At 36.2% G+C, this 23,326-nt stretch overlaps 1 protein-coding gene across 1 annotated transcript in view; it reads left to right on the forward strand.

Moving 5' to 3' along the window:
- OTOG (otogelin) overlaps positions 1 to 22,773 on the forward strand; it is a 77,926-nt gene extending 55,153 nt beyond the window's left edge. Inside the window, exons 37-56 of the mRNA XM_030451244.1 lie at positions 383 to 551; positions 1,913 to 2,049; positions 3,157 to 3,246; positions 3,628 to 3,811; positions 5,619 to 5,839; positions 6,729 to 6,867; positions 8,950 to 9,144; positions 9,590 to 9,802; positions 10,513 to 10,617; positions 10,968 to 11,078; positions 11,390 to 11,491; positions 11,945 to 12,043; positions 12,667 to 12,707; positions 13,332 to 13,407; positions 14,262 to 14,440; positions 15,146 to 15,250; positions 15,665 to 15,784; positions 16,539 to 16,584; positions 21,180 to 21,259; positions 22,573 to 22,773. Of these exons, the coding sequence (XP_030307104.1) occupies positions 383 to 551; positions 1,913 to 2,049; positions 3,157 to 3,246; positions 3,628 to 3,811; positions 5,619 to 5,839; positions 6,729 to 6,867; positions 8,950 to 9,144; positions 9,590 to 9,802; positions 10,513 to 10,617; positions 10,968 to 11,078; positions 11,390 to 11,491; positions 11,945 to 12,043; positions 12,667 to 12,707; positions 13,332 to 13,407; positions 14,262 to 14,440; positions 15,146 to 15,250; positions 15,665 to 15,784; positions 16,539 to 16,584; positions 21,180 to 21,259; positions 22,573 to 22,773 (2,613 nt within the window). The remainder of the gene's footprint in view (positions 1 to 382; positions 552 to 1,912; positions 2,050 to 3,156; positions 3,247 to 3,627; positions 3,812 to 5,618; positions 5,840 to 6,728; positions 6,868 to 8,949; positions 9,145 to 9,589; positions 9,803 to 10,512; positions 10,618 to 10,967; positions 11,079 to 11,389; positions 11,492 to 11,944; positions 12,044 to 12,666; positions 12,708 to 13,331; positions 13,408 to 14,261; positions 14,441 to 15,145; positions 15,251 to 15,664; positions 15,785 to 16,538; positions 16,585 to 21,179; positions 21,260 to 22,572) is intronic.
- The last annotated feature ends 553 nt before the right edge of the window (positions 22,774 to 23,326 follow it).

Consider the following 23,326-nt stretch of genomic DNA (forward strand, 5'->3'; position numbering starts at 1 on the left):
GAAGTTGTGTTTTCTTTGGCAAAATATGGTGTTTCATGCTGCTCAATGGCAGGTTTTTGTCATGTTGCTGTCCTTGAAGTGTCTTTCCAGAGGTCCCTGTTATACTTCCTACTTGTGCCCTTCCATAATTTTCCTTTTCAGCTCTTAATGTAAAGTTATAAATTCAGTAATGCTCTTCTCTGCCTTACAACAGGACATCTGTTTAAAGCTATTGAGTATTCATAGGTTCTCTTCATTGGCAGCTTCCAGAAGTGTCACAGGGATTCATAAGTATTCTGTACCTGAACAATATGAGCCCTAGATTTCAGCAAATAATCTGCAGTACTTTGATGCCAGTTTGGTAAGAATGGTAACCTGTGTCTTTTTATTAAATATGCCTTAGCCAATCACAGAGAATGAGTGCATAAAGTACATTTGCTTGGATGGACAACTGATCCAGGTTAATACCTCACAGAACTGCCCATACAATGCGACTCAGCCCAGCTGTGGAGTTTTAGGATTTGCTACTCAAATGAACGGTGACAAATGCTGCCCAAAGTGGGAATGTGCTTGTAAGTTTTAATTATGCAGTACTTTTGAAGTCAATTTAGGTAACAATTTAATGCATGTGTAAAAAGGCTAAGAACTGATACTTCTGTGTCTCGGTGTAGAAATAGAAGATGCATGTTGTACGGCTTATTCTTTGTCTAATACAATTTGTAATTCTAGTTCTATAGCCAGGGAAATAAAAATGCTCATTTATTGTAGAATAATCCTCCTGCCCAGCTCTAGGTATCTTCAGTGGACATGTCTATGTGTGGCTTACACCTATTTGCGTTCTTTCTCATCATATTATGATAGAATAATTTGTCTTGGAAGGAACCTCAAAGGTCACCTAGTCCCCCTGCAGTAAGCAGGCACACCCTCAACTACATCAGGTTGCTCAGAGCCTCATCAAGTCTCACCTTGAATATTTTCAGGGATGAGGCCTGGACTACCTTCCTGGGCAGCCTGTTCCCTTTTTCTGCTGCCTTCATGTTAAAGAATTTTTTCCTAACATCCAATCTAAATCTACTTTTCTCTATTTTAAAATCATTGCCCCTTTTCCTGTCACTACAAGCCCTTGCAAAAAGCCCCTTTCCAGCCTTCCTGTAGGTCCTCTTCTGGTACTAGAAGGTCACTATTAGCTCTCTCTGGAGCCTTTTCTTTTCCAAGCTGTGAGCTGCATCCTTCCTGTGCTGAGGGCTCCAGAGCTGGACACAGTACTCCAGGTTGTCAGTTGATTTTTTGTTCATCTTCTATCTACTTCAAGATCAGAGGGTTCATAACATTCTGTTAATGGTTTGGGGACTCTGGAAGCATTGCTGTACTGTTGTGTACAATTTCTAGATTCATTTATCCAGAATTGACCAGGAAGAATGCAAACCTTAGAAGTAATTCAGTTTCATCCAGAAGAGCAAAGAAAGGATGTAGAGAGATTAACAGTGCAAATTTCTGCTCATATTTTAGAGTGAAATAACTAGGAGTAGAAATCCAAGCCTTTTGAAACACAAAAGCTTTGGTAGTAAGAATGAGTAGAAAGAAACTTTCTACGTGAAGTCCTGCTTGAGGAACAAGACTGGAGGGAACAAGACTGTCATTCATGGCTTTTTGATGGTTTGAGGTTTGTAAAATTACAAACCTTTGCTGGCAAAAACATAAGAAAATAATGGATTGTAGAGGTCTGCAGGTTGCCTCACTGAAATACGCATTATATGACTTTGCTCTCTATTTATAGAGATGCAGTAGAGTCAAATATCTCTGAAAATATGTGCTGCATATATAAAACTCTAGTAAGCTAATTAATCTTACAGAATTTATTGTTTTATCTTCATATTTTGTATTATTTACAGAAACTCTCAAGTAATTTAGAAAAAATATTTTTTTGTTTTAGGTCGTTGCACAATTTTCTCTGATCTGAGCATTGTAACCTATGATGGAAATCATCTGGCTTTATACAAAGAAGCATCTTACATTGTTAGTCAAACTCAAGATGAAACTATAACCATCCATGTCCTTGACTGTAGAATGGTAATTATCAGCTAACAAATGGCAAACATCTTAAAGGAAAGGGTATAGTAATACTACACAGTTGTGGTTAATTGTGAACTTCTGGGCAGTATTCATGAGTTGTACCTGCACTTTGCAACACATGAATAGTATAGCACTTTATCACCTGATTGTGTGTGCATAATTCCTTCTGAAACAGCTAGGGGGTGAGAGATGGGTACATGTTGTCTTATGTCCAAAATAGACAAGGTGGTGAGACATTAATGTATATACATTTATTTGTCTGTTATGTGAATGCAATTACATAGCAAGTCATTACCACTGTAGGGTAGCAGTGTACCACCAGTGTTTTTAAATGCCTGATTTTTATCTTTGTTCATATGAAGAAATTTGCACTGGAAGCACCAATCTTCAGAGCCTGAAAGACTGGATTGTCAGACTAAATTAGAAAACCAGGTGCCCTCAGTCTTTGGCAGAGGAAAATACTTGTTTGAGAGAGGGAGGAGAGAAATCCTAATGGGTATTCTGCCTTATGGGTAGTGTAGATTAACTTCATGTCATGAAGAAATAGTATCTTGTGAACCTGTACAAAACTTGTTCAACTCCAGACTCATCTATGAGAGCTGTTTTGATGCCCATAGAAGAGTATATCACAAAGTTGTGTCCCAGGTAGTACCTTATGGAAGTTAATTCCAGAAGTTCAAAGTGATTCATATGAAAGAGGAGATCTGTTTATAACTTTGTTTCATTTTCCTGTTGTATGCAGTGCTTCCTGTTTTGTTCAGCATCTTTTAGCTCAGGGAATATGCATTTATTTCTGATCCATAACTTCTGTACTGTGTATATATATATGTATATACTTTTGTTTGTTTTAATTTCAAGGCTATATCATACAACACAGTTACTGAACTTGACATCAAAATCTTTTGAGTTTTATGAAAAAATTCTACCCACATAAACAAAGTGGGTAGAATTCTTGCAAACTGCAATCATCAGAAGTTTTCCTCTCTTAAAAATATGCTCCCCTCAAAATCCTTAATGAGCCAGTGCCTAAAAGCCATAAGCAGCTGATGTATAAAGGTTTTGTACATCCTGACTACGATTGATGTATTTTTGTTTTCTCCACAGAGTAATTCAAGTTCAGCTTCCTTGTGTCTGGCAATGTTGAATCTAACTTATGTATCAAATCAAATTATTATCAATCGTTTAAGTAGAAAAGTAAGTATTTTAAATTTTAGTTTTCTTTGCTTTTTAGATATATCTTACTTCTGTAATTAACTGCCTTATCATGTGGATAATGAAGATTACCACACAATAGGCCATATAATTAATTGTTCCAACTTTGTAGTTTAGTAACTTCTAGCAAATTCAAAGAGTCCAGCTGTGATACAAGGACAGTTAATGAGGTAAGTTGCAGAGAAAAGTACATAAATTGTGAATTCTCTTTATTATCATATTGTCTTTTTTGAGGTGAGCTTGACTTCTCTTGAAATAAATTTTTACATTCCTAAGCTATCTGGAATCTGAAAATCTGCCCTTAGTTATTCTACTACAGCAATTGGTACCTGACACTTAACCTCTTTTCTGTATGTATTTTAGGTAACAGTAAATTCAAGATTTGCCTGGCCTACTATTAAAAAATACGGATACAAAGTCAAGGATTCAGGCTTCAAATATGAAGTTGAGACACCAACAGAAATCAAAATTCAGTGGTTTCATTACACAGGTGTGATGATTATTGAATTTAATAGAACCAAAGAACCAAAAGCTCTGGGACTATGTGGTAAGTATAGAGTAGGGCAAGAAATCAAGGCATTCAGACAGTTTCCTAGGGAGGCAAGTTTTCCTGAATATATAAATTATCTTTTGGAGCATCTGGTCTGAAGGAGATATTGCAGATCATTTAGTAGTTTAACATACTATTACAATTAAATTATTCTTTTTTTTAATTGTTGAAATTGTTTAATAACTGTCCATGTAATATAACTTTTCAGCCAGTGTTGCTTTTGACTGTAAACTGAATCACAGGCATGACTGCTGTAACCAAACCCAGAGAAGTAAAATAGTATAAATCCATAATGTCAAATAGGATAATTTACAGATTTATTGATTGATAACCATCTGATAGGAAGTGATATGTGCTATTTTTAGTTTATAAGGATCAGATTCACAGGAAATGTAATCTTCAGAGAACTAAACATAGTTTAGCTGTTGGAGGAAATAGTTTAGAGGGAATCTCTTAATGGATTAAATGACCACCATGTTGAACTCTTAAGTCTGCTCAATAGTTTCACTTGGTTTCCTTCATCCTGAAAAGCATAGCCTTGAATAAGCTATAGCTTTTGCAAGCATGTATTTGTTGATGTAAAACCCTACTGTGACACCTGAATCTGTAAATTCATCTGCTGTAAATTGGAGCTGGAAAGCAGGGTTCATATATTTACAGTGGGTATCTTTTCAGTTTCAGAAAGGTCAAATGCCTGTAGCTCAGTATCAGATACCAGTGATAGCTCAGTCCTGTTCCAAGTCCCACAGACAGCAGTTTGCTTCTCACAAGGAGAGAGAGTTTGAATTTACTGCCAGCTTGAAATTGGATTATTATTTGTGATGTGCCCTAACTTTTGTTTCCAGTGTCATTCTTGCTCTGCTTGGCTAATTGTTTTTGTACTTAGATCTAACAGAAGCAAGAATTTCTTTAATGAGAGAGTAGTTAGGCACCAGAATGGACTGCCCAGGGAGCTGGTGGAATACCCTGGAGGTATTTAAACACTCTGTAGATGAGGCACTTCAGGACATGCTCTAGTGGGCACAGAGCTACAGATAAAGGTAAATAGGTTTTATTTCAGGGGGATTTTGATGACTGGACACAGTGATCTTACAGGTCTTTTCCAACCATTACAATTCTGTGAAAATAATAATTTTACTTTGATTTCATATGTTTTCTTTGTCAGTCTGCTTCTTGTGTTTGAGCTTTCTTGTATGCCATTAGAACTGCAATATTGGTAGGTCCTGACTTCTCAGCTTCATGGAAGTGATAAAACTGAATACACCATTGCAATTAATAGCAGTAAGCATCCCTTGGAAAGAAATATGTCAGAGCCAACAATGTCTTTTACAGTGGAAGGGTCAAGTAAATGTGGCACCTCATCTGGTGAAGAACTGGTGTGGAATATGAGGAATGTTGAAAGGGAAAGTCTCCAAAGCAAAACAAGTAAAAGAGTGCAAACCTGTCTGTTTTAACTGCACCAGGTGGCACCAAGTCAAATATGGAACCTTAGTTTTGCTAAGGTTTGCTATTCTTGTCAATAAGCAAGAGTGAAACAGGTATCCCAGATTGACAGCAATCCCCTGAAGTCCCAGAACCACTAAATATTTTGTATTTGTGTAGCCTAGATTCACAGCCTCAAAGTTCAAGAAGAAACATTTTTGGTGGAAAAATATTTATGGTCTCAAGAGCTGGTTTACTCTCTGTTGTCACGGCTTGCTCATGTTGTCAAAAACAATTTACTTTTCTGAACAAGCCACTCCAAACATACTTTAGAATTAACTATATGATGTTAACCTGTTTTTTTATTTCTAATAATACACAGGTTTTTGTGATAGAAGCTCAGAGAATGACCTGATGCTACCCAATGGGACAGTTCTAAGCATAAGCAGTGCTCCCTCCACCTTTATAGACAGCTGGCAAGTGCCAGACACGTTAAAGTATGTTGGAGAAGACAGGCACCAGGAAACTAATTGCTCAGTTGTGGACTGCTCAGAGTGCTTCAGAATGGTGTTGAACCAGACCTTCAGCAGCTGTCATCCTTATGTATGTTAACTATTTCAGACACTGACATTTTCAGAGAGGTGCAGTTCTCATATAATTTCGTATACTTTTGAATTCCATTAATGTGAAACTACATGTAACCACACCTCTGGAATGAGATACAGACTTTTTTATATCCTCAGTTACAAGGTAAAAATAATGGAAGAGTATGGCAGCCTGATACGAGAGTTGCAATGAAGAACACTGATTGTTCATAATGTATCTCTTCTAGTTTTGACATTAGCATCTAATTTATAGATCAAGCTCAGCTAATTGTATGATGTAGGGCAAAGTAAAATAAAACAGGTTTAGGATTTAATGAATCCTTGGGCATTTCATTTGATAATTTAACAAGTTCCATATTGCAACAGGTAATTTGAGAGTCTGCATTCTGAAAAGCTCTAGAGACAGAGTTCCAGCCTAGAGAGATGAGAGGGTAGAACAGACCATTTAAAGCACACCTAAAGCACATAACAAATATATAGTCTGCTAGTAAAGTACTTACTTCTGTTCCTGTGTAGACATTTACCATTTCACCTTTTGTATATTGTTGAGTTTGATGAAGAGGAAGCCAAAAGTCAAAAAAACATAGACATTGAAGAAGAACAAGGAAAAATGACTACTTATCTGTTCTATTGGAAAACCTGTATTAGCTCTTGCCTTGACACTTCTAAGAGGTGAAAATGAAGAATATAAGGATGTCACCAATTAGGAAGCCTTGCTTTTAACTACTAGTAGATTCTGTTTGTACACCAGTGAAGGGTGGTGGCTTCTTGCTTACTGTGAACCAACTTTTGGCTTTGTTGTTTGTAACTGATATTTTTGAAGGTCAATAATTTTCGTAGAAGAGTCTCTTTGAAGGTGCAATGTTTTTTCTTTTTTCTTTTGTTAGGTTCCTCCTGAGCTATTTTGTGAAATATGGGTTCAAGACACCAAGTACATACAAAATCCATGCATCTCATTAGCTGCCTATGTGGCAATGTGCAACAAATTTAATATTTGTATAGAATGGAGGAGCTCTGATTACTGCCGTAAGTATTCTGCATGTGTGTGTACCTCTCATGTTCAACAAGATTAAATTTGCATAGTATAGGTGATACTGGAAGTTGAAAACACCAGTGTTCCTTGATTCCACATGTACTTTGGAAGTCACTAAAATTCAGCATTTTGCATAAGATTCAAAGCAGCATGCAAAAGGGATCAGGATCATTATAGTATTTTCACAGATGGAAAAGATAACCTAAAGAACCTTGTTCTTTGTCTATCTTTGGCTTATAACTGTTGAAGTCAAATCTATTCACTTGCTTTGTGGTGTTCATTTTTCTTGGCTACTTTCCACTGATAGTGGCTAAACACAACACCTGGGTTGTAAAAAGGAGGAGGCCACAAAGAGAGAAGGTTCTGTTGTACTTTGAATTGGTGATATCTGCTCAATGCTGCTGCAGAAAACTGTGACTTTGGGGAAAGGATTAGAGAAATATAATACCTTGGAAAAGAAAAGAAAGAAAATGAGTAAAACCTGAGAGTTAAAGTATCATTGCATAAGACACCTCCCATAGCAACACAGTAATGAGTAAGGCCAAGTGGGATCTGTATTTGTCAGTAAATAGAAAATTTGGATTACAGCATCTCTCTAAGCTGTCAGTGACTGCCTGGGAAAAGCCTCATGCAGTGATAAAGTAGGGAGGTCTATGGTTTCAGTGTCTGAAAAAGGAAAGACTTAGTCCTGAAGTGGGATGGTCAAAAATAATAGAATTCAGTGTACATGGAAGTGATAATGGATGTATTTTTAAAATATGATTTAAGGTTAGTACACATACAGGCTTCATGCAGGCATGTTGTAATGTCTTGCAAATAATTGTTGTGGGGTATAAATATTAAAACCACTAATTTTTTAAAAATAGAAATTCTTCAGTTTATGTGGATTTTACTGGCAAATAACTTTAAAAAGTGGTCCTACAAAACATATCTCTAAATACAGTTACCTATTCCACCCATCCTGAAGACGCCTTTCTCCCTTATTTTGTACCACAGTGACCTCTGGTGGTACTTGCCATGAAGTTATGTGGTCACGAAGTGGTGATAATGTTGCAGATCGATTTTTAAAAGCCTGAGTTCCTCTGTCTACAGGACTCTAATAGATACTTCCTGTGGGGCGTTATGACCATTTTTCAGTATTAAGAGGCTGAATAAAATCAACCTTCTCTCCCAATTAATCTTAAAAATCTAAACTGAAACCTTCTTAAATTTTGAGCAGAGTCCCTTCGTGAATTGAACTTTCCTCATTACCATGATTCCAGATAGTTTCCTGATTTGGGTATCATTACATGCTATATTACATATATTTTGATAGTTCACAGAGCTGTGCTGTTACCTCTTGTTGTCCTTCTGTATTTATGCCATACTTATGCAGCTTTAATCACTGTTTTGAACCCGTGAAATATCATGTTAAGTTTCCAACAGCAAAGGTTAAATCAATATCAGATGCTTCTTTGGTCTAATCCTGCATGCACCCATAGTATCCCAATGAATTTACGTTAGTTTTCTAAAGAATGTTCAATTTTACTGCATTGTTTGACTTTAAAATAACACACATACACAAGAAAAATAACACTCATACACAAGAGAGTAATTGATGTCAGTCTCTATCATATATAATAATGAGACAATCCCATGCCACATAAAACTGATGAATTTTCCCTTACATTTTTTTAATTTAGAAAGCTTTGCCCTTTAGAAATCACTGGATTTTCTTTAGCCACTGTTCTGTGGCTATAGTCTGAATGATTCAGAACATTGTACTATGTGTAAACGTTTTAGTAGTTTAGATAACTTTGTGTCAACACTGCTGCAAGTCTTGAGAACTCCAGTGCCAAAATTCAGACAGAAGCCTGGTGAAAACAATACTACAAGAAGAAGAGAAGTGAAAGTGCCTGCAATTTCCTTTTGTTGAATTTTTCATGTAGGGGGTAGCTGGTCTGTATTGATGTTTTGGGTTGCTTGACCCTCCTGAACTGGCGAGCACAGTAAGGTGACAATAAAACCTGCCCTTAAAAGTAATGGTTTATGTGATTGCAACTTCAGGATGAGTGATTTGTTTATTTCCTTCCTAGCTTTCCTCTGCTCTGAAAACTTCTCCTATCAGGCTTGTATAGCTGCCTGTGAGGTTCCAGAGAGCTGTCAGGATAACGAGGTTGCTTCTCTGGGCTCAGACTCCTGCTCCTTGTTGACAGAAGGCTGTGTCTGTGCTGAAGGGACCATCCTTCACCGAACTCACACTGCTCTCTGTATTCCTGAAGAAAAATGTGGTATGTTTGGATGTGATTTTCTTTTTTTTCTGCAAGTTGGTAGACAGTACTTAATGAGCAATAAGCCATGTTCTGGCCTGATGTTATGTGGGTTCTGCATATGTCACCTAGCTGAGGACTCTAGATATTAAGTGAATATTAACTCTATGGGTGAGAAAGAAGGGAATGCCCTTGTGACATACAGTTTTGCTCACATTCACTCAGCTGGAACATGTTTTCAAGATGAAAGGTTTTGCTTATGCTTATGAATTTTAGTTTTTTATTGATGTTAATCTTGGCATCCTTTTCACCCAGCCTTTTGCCAGTGGCCCAACCTGTTGTTACTAAATGGCATTCAAAACACATGCAGCAACAGTTAGTTAAACATTTTGACTAATACATGTGTACATCCTGCAAAATTTGATGTAAAAAGCAATTACTTCTGTTTTCTGTTGTCCTGATCTAGCTTGTACAGACAGCTCAGGAGCACCTCATGCTGTAGGTGAGATGTGGAAAACTTCTTTAAATGGATGCTGCATGCAAAAATGTGTTGACAGTGAGACCATTATTCCAGTGGAGTACAACTGCTCAGAGAGCCATGAGCTGGAGTGTCAGCGATTTGCAGAAGTTGCCTTGCTTTTTCCAGATGATCAGACATGTTGTCCTCAAAAGATCTGTAGTAAGTATTTCTCAATCATTATGAATACTGCCTACTGGAATGCAGATGTTTTTGTTTTGCTTTTTCCCGTTACAGATCTTATTTTTGAAGTCATTTGAAATTACTTTGGTTTTAATTTACAGGTTATGTAGAAAATTGTAGAAACTTTGTACAGTTTGGCACAATATTCTATAGGTTTAGGGGGAGAGGTAAAGGGAGGGTGCAAGGGTTAAAACTTAGCATTGTGCTTATGTGGATGTGAATTGTGTTTCAGCTGCAAATATTTTTGATATCCAAATGCAAATAAATTATGAAAGTAATTCTGAGGAAAAAAAAGATCATTGCTTATCTAATTTAGAAAGTGAGCAGTGGAGAAAGGACAGCAAAGCTTTTTGATCCTTATTAGAAAGTAAAAAATTAAATTGCAGTCAGGCTTCATGTTTTACCACCAGGGATGATGTTGCAGTGAGTTTTCCACAGAAATTTTTTTTTCTTTTTAAGTTCTGGTAAGGATTCTGCTGTAGTTAAACTTTGCCTCCATGGAGAGAGTTGCAAATGCTGAACAGTTCTGAATATTGCCCCAGGATATTTTTGCTAGTTTGTTATGTTTTTCATATGCATGTTATTATTTGGAATATTAAACTGCAAATACTGCTTGCCACTGGAGTATTTTACTTACAAATATCTAAGATATTTTAGAAGATTTTAATTTCTTTACCTTTATGCAACAGTTTGTAATCAGAGCCTCTGTGATGCCCTAAAACCTGAGTGTAATGACTTGGAAAAGCTTGTCACTTACTACAATGAAGAATCCTGTTGTCCTCACTATGTTTGTGGTAAGTTTAATTTGAAAAAGTAAAGCTAATCCTGTAAAATACATTCAGTAAACTAGATAGATCAATTTGGAAGCAAAAAATTAGTTAGTATAGGCATCAGCCTTAGTATGGCCATCTACAAAATTCTTTTTCAACTAAAAGCTCAAGGTTGGTCTGTGCCTCAATTTTAGCTGATATAATGGAGTCTTGTGTTGAGTGGTGAGGTGAGAATGGGTCTTTGCTCTTTTACAATACAAGTTAAAATTTTTAATAAAGTATCTCCTCTACACTGCCATTTCTTAGGGATATCACATAACAAATAAGGAATGCTACACTTTCTACTAAGAAATAAATGTGTTGTATTGTTTCAGAATGTGATCCAGCAAAATGTGAACCAATGGAGCAAACGCCAAGTTGTCGAGATGATCAAACACTAATTGCTGCTCGGGTGGAGAGTACCTGCTGCATTTCCTATATATGTGGTACAGTATCCTGGGGGCTTGAGACCATACATCTCAAAAGTCATATGCAAAAGCATATGCAGTGATTTTTTTCCTAACAAAGAGGGAGAGAAAATCTCGTTTGTTGTGGTCTGACTCACAACCAATGGATTAATTCTCCATAGCAGGGGACAGAGAAAAGGCAATCAGCACTTGTATCAGGACTATAGGGTATGAATGCAGGGTATCTTTGTTTTCTTTGAATGAGTCTGGGATTAACTTAAAAGCACGTTTCATAGGCAGTAGTAAAATTTCTTCCTATGTTTTATGCTTAAATATTTTTTTTCCTCCAGCATGTGAGGCTTGCTCTGATCAAATACCCAAATGTCAAGAAGGAGAAGTTCTTGTTGTGGATAGCAACACCACAGAGAGGTGTTGCCCTACTTACCAGTGTAGTAAGTTTGAATTGATTTTGATATTTTAAGTAATAGAGAACATCTTAAATTTTCTATTTTATATGTTCAGTGCCAAAAAAGGTGTGTCAGAGATACAGATCTGTGTGAATACATAAGCAAGCTATAATCTGTAGTCCTGAATAAATAGTCTTTTAAAACTTCATGTGCCTAAAGCATTACCTGAATATCTATATCATGGAGACAAATGAGTAATTTTAGGCCCCAAATTGTGGAGATGTAAAACTGTTTTAAGTATTTCCCTAGACTAGCTGTATATATCATTTACTACCACCTGATTTCTGACAATTAAACTTTGATCGTTAATCTTTCAAGTCAGATGCTTTTTAAAGGTATTTATTGTGAAAATGTAATTTAATGTCTCTTTACTCATACTTCTGTTCATCTAAATATGACAACCTTGTCTTTACTGGACTTCCTTTTCTTCACTTTTAGTTTGTGAATTACATCGTTGTCCTGAATTCAGATGCATGCTGGGCATGTCTTTGGTGGAGGTGTGGAGCCCAGAGAAGTGCTGCCCCTTTCGGACATGTGGTAAAATGATGATTTTCATTTTAGCTGTCTTAGACATTAAAAAACTAACAAGAGCTTTGGCTTCCTGTGTTTAAGTCTCCTTTCAGCCCAGTTATGATCAGCTCATGAACTAATGATATAGAAAAATCACCTCATGGCACAGAATGACTTAATGTGTCTGGTTTGGGTGTTTTTTTGCCTCTCAAGCATCATCTTCAACATTTTTTAAGAGTTAGTATATTATTTGTTAGGTTCACAGGCCAGGAATTTGCTGGTTTACAAAGATGGTTGTATATCAGACATCTCTCTTTGATGCCTAAGACACAGTTCTCCATTGTTTTCCATTGATTGTAATGATTGTCATCACTACAAGGAGGCTAAAATGATCACCTTGCTTTAAATGTGGACTACAGCTAGAATGCTGTAAATTGTAACAAGTAAAGGTGGCCATAGAAACTGGTATTAGTTTCAGGATGGAATGGAAATAAACCATAATGATGCTCCAGGTGGGTTTACATCAACAAGTAGTGGAACTTCTTCACTCATGGCTTGTAAATCTGGGATTTATATTCTCTCTGATCTGTTTTAAGGAAATGGCATATAACTTTCTAAACTATTGTTTCTGTTATTGCTTTTTGTTATAGAATGTGCCTGTGAAACAATCCCCAAACCTCAGTGCGAACTGGTATGAAATTAATCTTCTTTGTCAGTATTCTTTATTAATTGCTTAATAAATCCTTATCAGTATTTTACTAGTAGTTTTATGAGTGAAATATGAAATAGTACTCATTTTTTATAGAGGAACTTCAAAATGCTTTGTAAGTGAGGTTGCTAGTACTTTCATTTTTTAGATGGAGAAACCTGGGCATAAGGAATCAGGACTTTTGGAAGTCTGGGAGAAAAAAATTCATATGCATACCTATCAATAATAAAAGGCAAAATTTATCAGTACTTCTGTGGTACCGTAATATTGTTTATATCCATTAGGTTATTCCATGAAAGAATACACTCCACATGAGGATTTTGGTACAAAGTCAAGCCATTGCATTTTATTGTTGACCTGCTTATGACCTGGTCTTTTGTGTTCTAAATGTCAGCTATACCAACAAATATTCCTATTTTTCAGGTGTAAAAAAGTTCCCATTTGGTAATCATTACCTAAGTAAGTTTACCTGGGGCTGAGGAAAGTGACTCAAAATAGGTTTCTAGGTGCAAGAGATACTACAACTCAGATATGGAAGGAGAGGTGTTTTAAGAGATAAGAAAACGTTGTCATTGCATTTATTTTTCTCTGCTTTTATACACTTAGGGGCAGAAACTTCAGATAGATGAACAGTTTCAGAACAGTACAGAAAATACCTGCAACTGCATTAAGTACAAATGTGGTAAGTCAGAAAAGAATTTAGTTCAACATTCAATTGGAACATGGTACTGAGGAGGGAAGAACGGACTGACATAATTCTCAAATAGTGTGAGAAAATGCAAGGAAATAATATCCCTCACTAAATATTTAGTTGATTATGGCCTATGCTTCCAATGTATTGGTTCCTGCAGCAGGAGAAATAGCAGCCAGAGTTCTGGGAAGGCTGGGTAGTGTTTCCTGAGCAGCCTACATGTTGCTGAGCTGGAGTAAGGACTCCAGAACACACTCAATGTGCACACAAAGAAAAGTCCCGTTAACCCAGTATGGGACTACTCAGGAGCTGATGGACTTGCTCAGGTGCTTCACAAGGTGAAGGTTTGCATTCAGCACCCTGTGAACCCATCTTAGAGCATGCCCAATAGCATCTGAGAAAACTCAGGAAAAAATAACTCCAGGGGGACAGCCCACTGGCCAGTAGACTTGGGATTGTTCTTGCCTAGATTGCACAAGAAAATATATACTGCTGAGCTAAATATTCTCTGTGCCCTCAGTAATCAGTGGAGAGAAATAGATATTTCTCAGGTGCTTTTCTTATCCCAAAGTAGACTGAAGATGCCTGCACTGTCATTTTGGTGGTGCAGATAACAGAACTTTGTATATTTATCTAAATTTTATGCGTGGTTAAATTTGAACTTTGGTGGTGGAGGTGAAGCATCACACCAATATTAACAGTTGATATTTGAACATCTGACTCATAATTCTTAGAGGTAGAGTAGCTTTTTCCATTTCTGTTTTACTGTTTGAAACCTTTTTAACAGAGTTTTGGTACCAAGCTGATGGCCCTTAACTGCTGTTTATTTTTGTTTTTTCTTGTAGTGAGAGACAAAGTTTGCCTGAGTAATGAGAGGGGTGTGCTGCTTCCTGGACAGACAATTGTGGAACACAGTGCAGATGGCATTTGCCATGTTTCTTATTGTACAAATGTGATTGATCCCTCCACTAAATACTACCAGATAAACACATCTTCAATTGACTGTGCTGTCAAGTGCAAAGCTGTAAGAAATTCAGAATTTCAGACATATATTGTGACTGGTGGTTTTAATTACATTTTGATGGGACTTTTTTGCAGGTAGATTATAGTCATAGGAATAAAATGGAAGAAGTAATTTTTTTATAATAGTCTCACTTCCTTCTTTGTTTTCTACCTTATGTAAACTTTAGACAAAATAATATGTACAGCATACTGCAACCTTGCATCCCTGTACTGACACTGAGGTGTGCAGCTCATTCAGAGAAGGACAGCCAAGCTGGTGAAGGGTCTGGAGAACAAGTGCTATGAGAAGTGGAGGGAACTGGGAATGTTTAGTTTGGAGAAGATGAGGTTGAGAGGAGAGAGATCTTATTGTTCTCTCCAGCTACCTGAGAGGAGGATGTAGGGAGGGGGTGCTGACCTCTTCTCTCACGTAAATAATGACAGGACCAGAGGAAATGGCCTAAGTTGTACTTGGGGAAGTTTAGACTAGATATTAGGAAAAATGTATTTACTGAGAGAGTAGTTAGGCAGTGGAATGACCATCCCTGGAGGTATTTAAACATTGTGTAGATGAGGCACTTCAGGACATGCTCTGGTAGGCATGGGGATATAGATAGTGATAATATTTTATTTATTTTATTGAGTGGGATGATGTTGATGGTTGGATAAGATGATTTTAGAGGTCTTTTCCAACTGTGGCAATTCTGTGACTCTGTGTTTTTGGCAGAACCAAGTCTATCAGCCTCCAAAAGATTTAACAACTTGTTGTGGTAGCTGTAAGAACTTGTCTTGTCTCCACACTTTCAGCAATGGCACAGTTTCCAGTTTCAAGGTAAGTTTATGCATTTCTTGAAATATTTAGAAGTAAACAATAAAATTATGAAATACTGCACACACATTGACATTTAAAATAGGCAAAGAATAGCTTTCTTTGCCCAAATACACTTTGCATGTACACAACATTATGTGATTCAAGATTCATACATATAGTTGCCCACAAAGATTAAGGGATTTTGCTATATCAGAGGATTATCATCAACTTGACTATTTCAGAACCTGTTTCCATAATATACATAGTGGAATTCTAATTCTGTACAGAATTTTTAAATGCATTTAAATCATACTTCAGTGTATAGGTATTTCTCTAGATTCAGACAAGATCACATTCAATGGAATTGCATAATAAATACTTAAAATATTTGGTTTTAATTACTGAGTAAATATTTTGTTTTACAATTTTTAACAGCCTGGGACTGTTTGGATTTCAAACTGCATCAGATATGAATGCACTAACACAGCAATAGGACCAGTTCTGGTTTCCTCTTCTGTTGGATGCCCACCCTTTAATGAAACTGAGTGTGTCAAGGTCAGTGCAACACATTGTTTGCATTCCTGGTATGATTTCATGTTATATGAAAAGCTTAATACAGACAAAAAATGTTTTTCCTCAAGAAGAAATTATACACTCCTTGCAATGCCTGCATTTTTGCCCAGAAGTTTGAAGGTGAAGAGCTCTATACACATGCAGTGTGCCACCAGACTGCCAAGCTACATAGCTGGAGAGACCTCTTCTTAACCTCAGAAAACGTTACCTATTTTATTTTATTTTATTTTATTTTATTTTATTTTATTTTATTTTATTTTATGAGGCTTGCAATATCAAGCTAGTCCTCATACAGCTGTCTGAACTTGGGTGCTTTTCTGGGTTGGATTTCTTTCTAACTGATTTTCTGTGTATAGCCTTCTCAGTCATCACAAGTCAGTTTTTTGTAATTGTTAATGTGGCCTCTACAATAAGCCAGGGGTTCACTGTAAGTAACACATGATGGAGTCTGATGTAACACAGTCATTCCTGCTCCAAGCATGGCAGTTTGATAGCTGGTGATGTATTGTGCCATTCAGTGACAACCGCTTAATACTGACTTGTGTGAAAACAGGCAAATTAGATCATTTACAGATTCACTAGATTCATTCATTATATTAATTTAGATTCATTCACCAGAGTGCTTATTTCATGAATAACATGCAGAACTTGATATAGAAGGAATTTTTATCAGTGCAGATATATGGGAATGAATGTTTGAAAATATCAGTCTTTTTTTTCTTTCTCTCTTGGTCAGGTTGGAGGCTATGTTGTGCCATTCTTAGAAGGATGCTGCAAAACATGTAAGTGATTCCTGACAGTTCCTAACTCACAAGTCTGTCTGATTTGTTGTTACCTTAGAAATAAGGTTGACTCTTTCCTGTATGAAAGTTCAATTTGATAATCTCAAAGGTTTTTCTTTTCTCAGTTTTACTCATGTGAATACCAGTGAAACTAGTAGAGCTAAATCAGAATAAAGTCATTTGACATGGAAGGGTTTACTTGACTGATAGTGATTGTGGGTAGCCAAGACACTAGAACTGTTACCTTGAGTATTTTTCAGTTCTTACATAAAACTCCTCAAAATATCAGTTACTGCACAATAAAAGGTACTGTGTTTTGGAAGGTACCATAACATGCTACATCTGCATTCATATCTTCATATTTGATAAAAATTGATGCAGTTTGAGAACTAATGCTGTAAATAGTGCACTGATTGTAATATAGTTTTAGCTTCCATCAATAGACATAGTTCTGGAGGTTTTGGGCACCATCTTTTAAAATAATTTAGAATAAAAAAATCCTCCTCTACTTGATTACCAAGATATGTTTTGACATGTATGAGAGCTTATAAAGGTTATCTGGAAAAAAAAAAAAACATTCTACAAAATAACTTCCAAATGTGCTAATTTTTAATATAAATCAAGAGCTAAGTACATTTTTTCTTAACACACTGATACATAGCCAAAACATGTTGTCTGATTTAATGAAGAACTTAGTCTGGCGTAGACACCCAAGCTGAAGAATTTAAGCTGAAGTACTTGAAGCCAACAATGTTATAAGCAAATGAAAAGGAGATCTTATACTGGGCAGTATCATATTACCTTTAAAAAGGTGCAAAAAAAATCTCACTTTGCATAAGTGGCTGGAATAGTGACCTAAAAGTTAAAGATAGTAGGAGATAAAATGTCAAAGAGAGCTAGGAAAAGGTGCAGGTATTTTCCTAACTGCCAGATAAGATGCCCCATGCACAGCTGCTGCAGTGGGAATGCTGACAATTGGGAGATACCCTCAGGTTTTGTTCATGATGTAATACGCTTTGTAGTACAAAGGTTATTGAAACTGTGGAAGATTTACCTGCTTTTTACCTGCTCCTGATGACTGTAAGGGAATGGTAATAACTCCTCATTCTTTTTCCCTCTGATGGACTTCTCTTTCAAGCATTAGTCCTAGTTCTGTAGCCAGTTCTCCATAGACTCTTGGAGATTAGTTTTTGATGATCTGACATTCGTGCTTTAGCAGCCATATAAGCCAACTTCTGAACAACCAATTTATTAAGCCATTAAAAAGCCATTAAGCTCCTTTTCTGCAAGGCAAATCATGCTGATATGCTTTGAGAATGATCATAACCACACTCTTCAATAATTGAGAAACAAGTAAATTAATAATCTGAGGCATGCATCCCAAAGTAAAATTAAACCCTTGAAAAATCCCACGACTTCTGAGATGTGTTTATGAGTAGATTCATGCAGTTTTATTTTCACACTTGTCTATATAAAACATGGTACCTCTATGAGTAGTTTGAATAAATCTGGCATGAGAGCTGTTAGTCAATTGTAGCTGTGTGAGTCATTTTATATGAGAGAGTTAACAGGTTTTTGGTTTCTTTTTAAAGTAGTTTACCATTAGAAGCAACTGAGATTTTTTTTTTCAGTTTTAAGTTGTATTTGAAAATAAAGTGCCAGGAAGAGAGTTTTTACAGACACTGCTCAGAGGGAATAACACTATTTCTTTATTGAAGCCCCACAGGACAACAGAAATTTTGGTTACCAGGTTGTCTTAGTTATACCAATATAGATCAGATTCTTCCTGGGTTTGGCATGAGATTTAGCAATGCAGGTAATATCTGGACATGGTCCTGAGCTGCTGATGCAGTGATCCCTTCTTGAGTATGGAGATAGGACCAGGTAGGCTCCAGAGGTTTCTTACGGCCTCAGCCATTCTGTCATCCTGTAATATACAGGCATTTTAGCACTGAATTCTTTATCAAATACTCTGAAATCTCATAACTTCAGAATGTTTCATGCTGATAGGAAACCTCCGTAATGTGTGCTTTTTTCAATATGTAATATTCTTACCAGGTTCTTCAGTGTCAAAGCTCCTCCCATTCCCTGTTAGCCCAGTCACTCCTACAGCCTATGCTAGCTGTAACACAGGTACATTTTCCTAGAACCCAAACAGAATCATTGTTGATTTCCAACAATGTACTCCCTGATAGGAGCATCAGGCCCCATGTTACCCAACTATGCCAAAAACTGCAGTGTAGTATAACTGCTCATGGTTCAGAATGGCTCACATTTGGTTTTGGTTTGGTTTTCATTTTGCACTGTGTGGGCGGTGCATTGTTGTTAGCCAACAATGTACTGTTGGTAGTAAGCACCTGCATAGTCTTTAGCTTGCTGCATGTGTAAAATTGCTGAGTTTAGAAATATTAGCCAATTCCATTAGGTTTACAGTGCTGTAGAACATAGAAACTAATGGCTTTGCTTGTTGAAGCTTGTTATATAAAAACATTTTTGCGTGTGATGCATCGTAGAGCTTTGCTTCCAGTGGTATGTACAGTAGAAACAGGTAATTTCCATCCATAGTTGGGTCAGCATACTGAAAATGGCAAGCTCCTGTATATTCCGTGAAAATTTGAGATTATCTTTGTCCTTTTTAATAAAGCATGTTCGTTTTTTTAATTGTAACATGGTATGAATGCAATTGCTTTGGAATTTATTTTGTGAAAACCTCTCTACTTCTGCAAGAGAAATTAAGTTGACTGTAATTTTGTACATCACTGAGTAATCCATCTTTCCCTAAGTTACACATATGACACTCTGCTGAAATCCGTATTACTCTTTTATATTGAAATCACTGTGAATGACAAAGGTGCTGTGAGTCAACCCAAAATACAAGCAATTTATACAAGGATTTCCTATCATACAGACTGTGAAAAAGAATCTCATTATAACATGACACCTATAAGATGGCCACATGTTGTGTAGGGTTGTTCATGGAAAAGTATATTATGTTGCAGAGCTCATTAAAATCCACTGGACATGAAAGTACATGCATAGAAATTATTTCTTTACAAGATGTGATGTACTCTCACTATAGCCTGGATGAAGTCATAGCTACAGCTACACTGGATTCTGTATCCTACACACCATGTATAGTGTAAAAGAAGAAAGGACATGAATAGGATGATGAGAATCATAAAACAATGGTGAGTTTTCTATTTTCAGAAACAACTTTTTTCTTTATGTCTCAATTTACTCTTTCCCTAAGCAAATGTAATTCAGTGATCATCAAGAAGTAGATTAGAAATTTCTGATTGTAGAGTTTTATTTGCTTACAAGAAGATTGATTGTTATCCTTCCTTTTCTATGCTATAAATCTCTGCTAGAAATAGCATGTTTATAAATTAAAAAAAGAAAAAAGGAAAAAACCTCCAACTCCCCCCCAAAAAACAAAAAATAAACAAACAAAAAATACAACAAAAAAACCCCACAAAAAAGTTTCTATTTAAGAAGCAGAATTACCTGGTTTGAAAGTAACTAGAGTGGGCAACTGGACATAATACATCAAGATGTAGTAAGCCTCTGCTCTGTCACAGTTCAGTATTGGGTCTTGGGCAAACCAACGAGTCTTTTATTGCCCTTGCATTTCTGGACCTACAAAACTCACTTTTTTTTGACTCATTTTTGTCAAAATCTTTGGATTTCTTGGCTGAAAGAAAATGCAGCTTCCTAAATGAAGCATCATGTGGGACTGTGTCACAGTGTATAAAATCTTTTGTGAAAATGTTGAAGCTGTTGTAAGGCAATGGACTGTTTGTTTGTCTTACAGGTCTGAAATGTGCTGTGGTTTCTTCAGCATAGCAAGGGTCATCAAAAGAAGATACTGTGCTTTGTGATCTCTAACAACCAGACTTTGTACTGAGCTTCTTTGCTTTTCTTCAGATGTTCAGGATCCTCTTCTTAAATTGTTTAACTGAGTTCTTGATTTGCCTTTTTTATTTCATCCATATACTTTGTAAATGCTTCTGTGAGAAAAGTTGTGGAAACAATGGTAATGGAAATGTGAATAAAAAGTTTCATTTGTTCACTGCTGTTCTTTTCTTATATAATAAAAAAAAACCATACAAAAATGTAAAGCCCCCTGAAGCCTTATTCTTCATCAAATTCTGCTGTTAAGTGTTCATTTTAAACTTCATTTTTATCACTGGGATGCAATTGCTGCTATTGAAGTTTGTTACAGCTATTTCATAGAAAATGCATTTTAAGCATTAATAACAAACCTTCTCTCAGGTGTGGTTAAATTTTGCAAAAGCTTTTGAAAGACAGTGGGCTTAGTCTTAAAAGTCTTCTGAGTGAAGAGATAAAAGGATACATAGAAATAAAAGGAAAAGGAAATAAAAGGATAAAAGGAAACATACTTTAATGCATAAAATAGAATAACTTTAAAATGATACAATGTACAGCTAATATTACCTTGCCAAAGTTTTGTATGTGCAGTGATGGGTATTACCTTTTTTGTGCCTCTTGACCCCATAGAACATTCAGGAATGTTTTTGTCTCTGAAATTTTTAGAAAGTTGAGCTGACAGTTTTCAATCAATGCCCATTTTGCAGGTAAGGAAGATGGAAAGTTCTGTAAAAAGGTGACTGTAAGGATGACTATCCGAAAGAATGACTGCAGGAGTAACACACCAGTAAGTAAATAACTGCAATAGTTTCTTTTAGTAGAAGGGAAAAAACTACAAAAAATGAAAAGGAAAAAAAGAAAGATAAATTCCACAAAGGTATTGTCTGCATCTCTCTCACAGAGGTACACTCAGCTTCATAAAGTTGTTTTAATGTTTCCCTACATTCTCAGTAATTATCTTCACTAATAACAAGAGAGATGTGGCTTTTGATTTTGTGTGCATTTAGGCACATATTGGTGCAGTGCAAATTTGAGGTCTTGGTTGACCCTCTAATTACTATATGCAAATTAACTTTGGTATAGCTGAATCTTGAAACTGTGGTTAAAATGGCTGCAGATGTGTTTAATTTTCCATCTGTCTAGGGAAAATATTTAAATGCCAAATTCATGAAGAAAGGAGATGTTGGGTCCTGAATGTTGTGTTTTGCTTTTTTTTGTTTTTTTTGTTTGTTTGTTTGTTTGTTTGTTTGTTTTTTGTTTTTTTTTTAATAAGACAACAGTGTGAGCATACTGTGAAATGTGTAGGAAGAATGAGGCTCTTTCTGTGTGACTACTGAAGGATTTGCTGCAGGAGGACACCAACAATGTCCTGCTGGGCAGTAAGGCAGTGTGAGCAGCAGTGATGGTGCATAGAGACATCTCATGAGGGGTCTGTAAAAAGACCAGAAAAAGCTGTAATAAAAGAGTAGAGAGAAACAGCTGTAACCTCTAAAATGTCTCTGAGAATCTGTTTTGTAAGCTGTTGAACAGCCAGGAAATTTAGTCCATGTCTTATTGAACAGAAACACAAATCTTGACCACTAAACCTGAAAAAATTAGTAGTTTATATGACTATTTCTGGTACAGTCTGTATTGTGGGTTTGATATTATTTGTAATAATTCCCCTTAACTTTCCTAAGGATTGATAGTTTCCATTCCTCCTTACTGATACCAGTATAGCAACACTGCATCCATGTATCCCTGAAACTGATACTGTAGAGAGCTGAGGCCAGAACATTTGGTGCTATGTTCAAGCCAAGGTTGTTATAAATACTTTAAAATTGAAAATTGAAAGTATTTCGTTGTAAATAGACAAAATCTGCTGTTACCAAAATTGATCATCATTAATCTTATTAAGATAAAAATTGAGACCTATCTGGATAATGTACTTCCAAGTTTCTCACTGAGATGTAGTGCTATTTCACTAAGGGAAATACCTCCAAATTTTTAATTGCATTACCCTTGGTTTGGGTACCCAGTGTCTTCTGACTTCCTTGAGCACTCCTAACTTTACTTCCTAGCTGCTTCAATTTGCTGATTATTCTTCATATTTGTTACCAGGTGAACATTGTTTCATGTGATGGAAAGTGCCCATCTGCAAGCATTTACAACTACAACATCAACACATATGCAAGATTCTGCAAATGCTGCAGGGAGCTTGGGCTACAGAGGCGAAGTGTGCAATTGTATTGCACCAGCAATTCAACCTGGGTCACCTATTCAATCCAGGAGCCTACAGATTGTTCTTGCCAATGGTCTTAAAAAAAAAAAAAACAAGCCACAAAACCAAAAGCAAAGACAACAGGAAACCCAGCTGTTCCCTGTGAAATGTAATTTGGGTAGTTTATCTGTTAAAAATGCAAAACCCAATCCACTGAATTTTGCCAGTTTAATGCTAGAGATTCAAGAACAAACTATTTTTGGACTATTCAAAATTTCTGAAGAATGGCTTTGCATCATTCATACTGTGATTTATCTTCGTTTCATAGGGATTGTTTTAAGAGTTCTTGTGATATGTGCCAACTTAAAAGGTGATTTGTGTTAGAGACACATCAAGAGAAAAAACACCTGTTTAGTTCAGGAAGGTTTTCTTACTCTATGTCAGGCACCCACTTCTGTTTTAAATTATTGACTGACTTACCCAGCTACAGCTTTGATTGCATTGCCATGTGCAAGTACATTCAATGTTTGGACAAAATGAGAAGAATTTTCAGTTTGAATCATATTCCTGTTGCAAAATAGAGCATATCTAAGAAATTCAGTCAAAGATTTGTGGATTTTGTGTTTTGTTGGTTTGTTTCTTTTTGTTTTTGTC

This window comes from Calypte anna, chromosome 5 (genome assembly GCF_003957555.1).
Source record: "Calypte anna isolate BGI_N300 chromosome 5, bCalAnn1_v1.p, whole genome shotgun sequence".
NCBI classification, from domain to species: domain Eukaryota; kingdom Metazoa; phylum Chordata; class Aves; order Apodiformes; family Trochilidae; genus Calypte; species Calypte anna.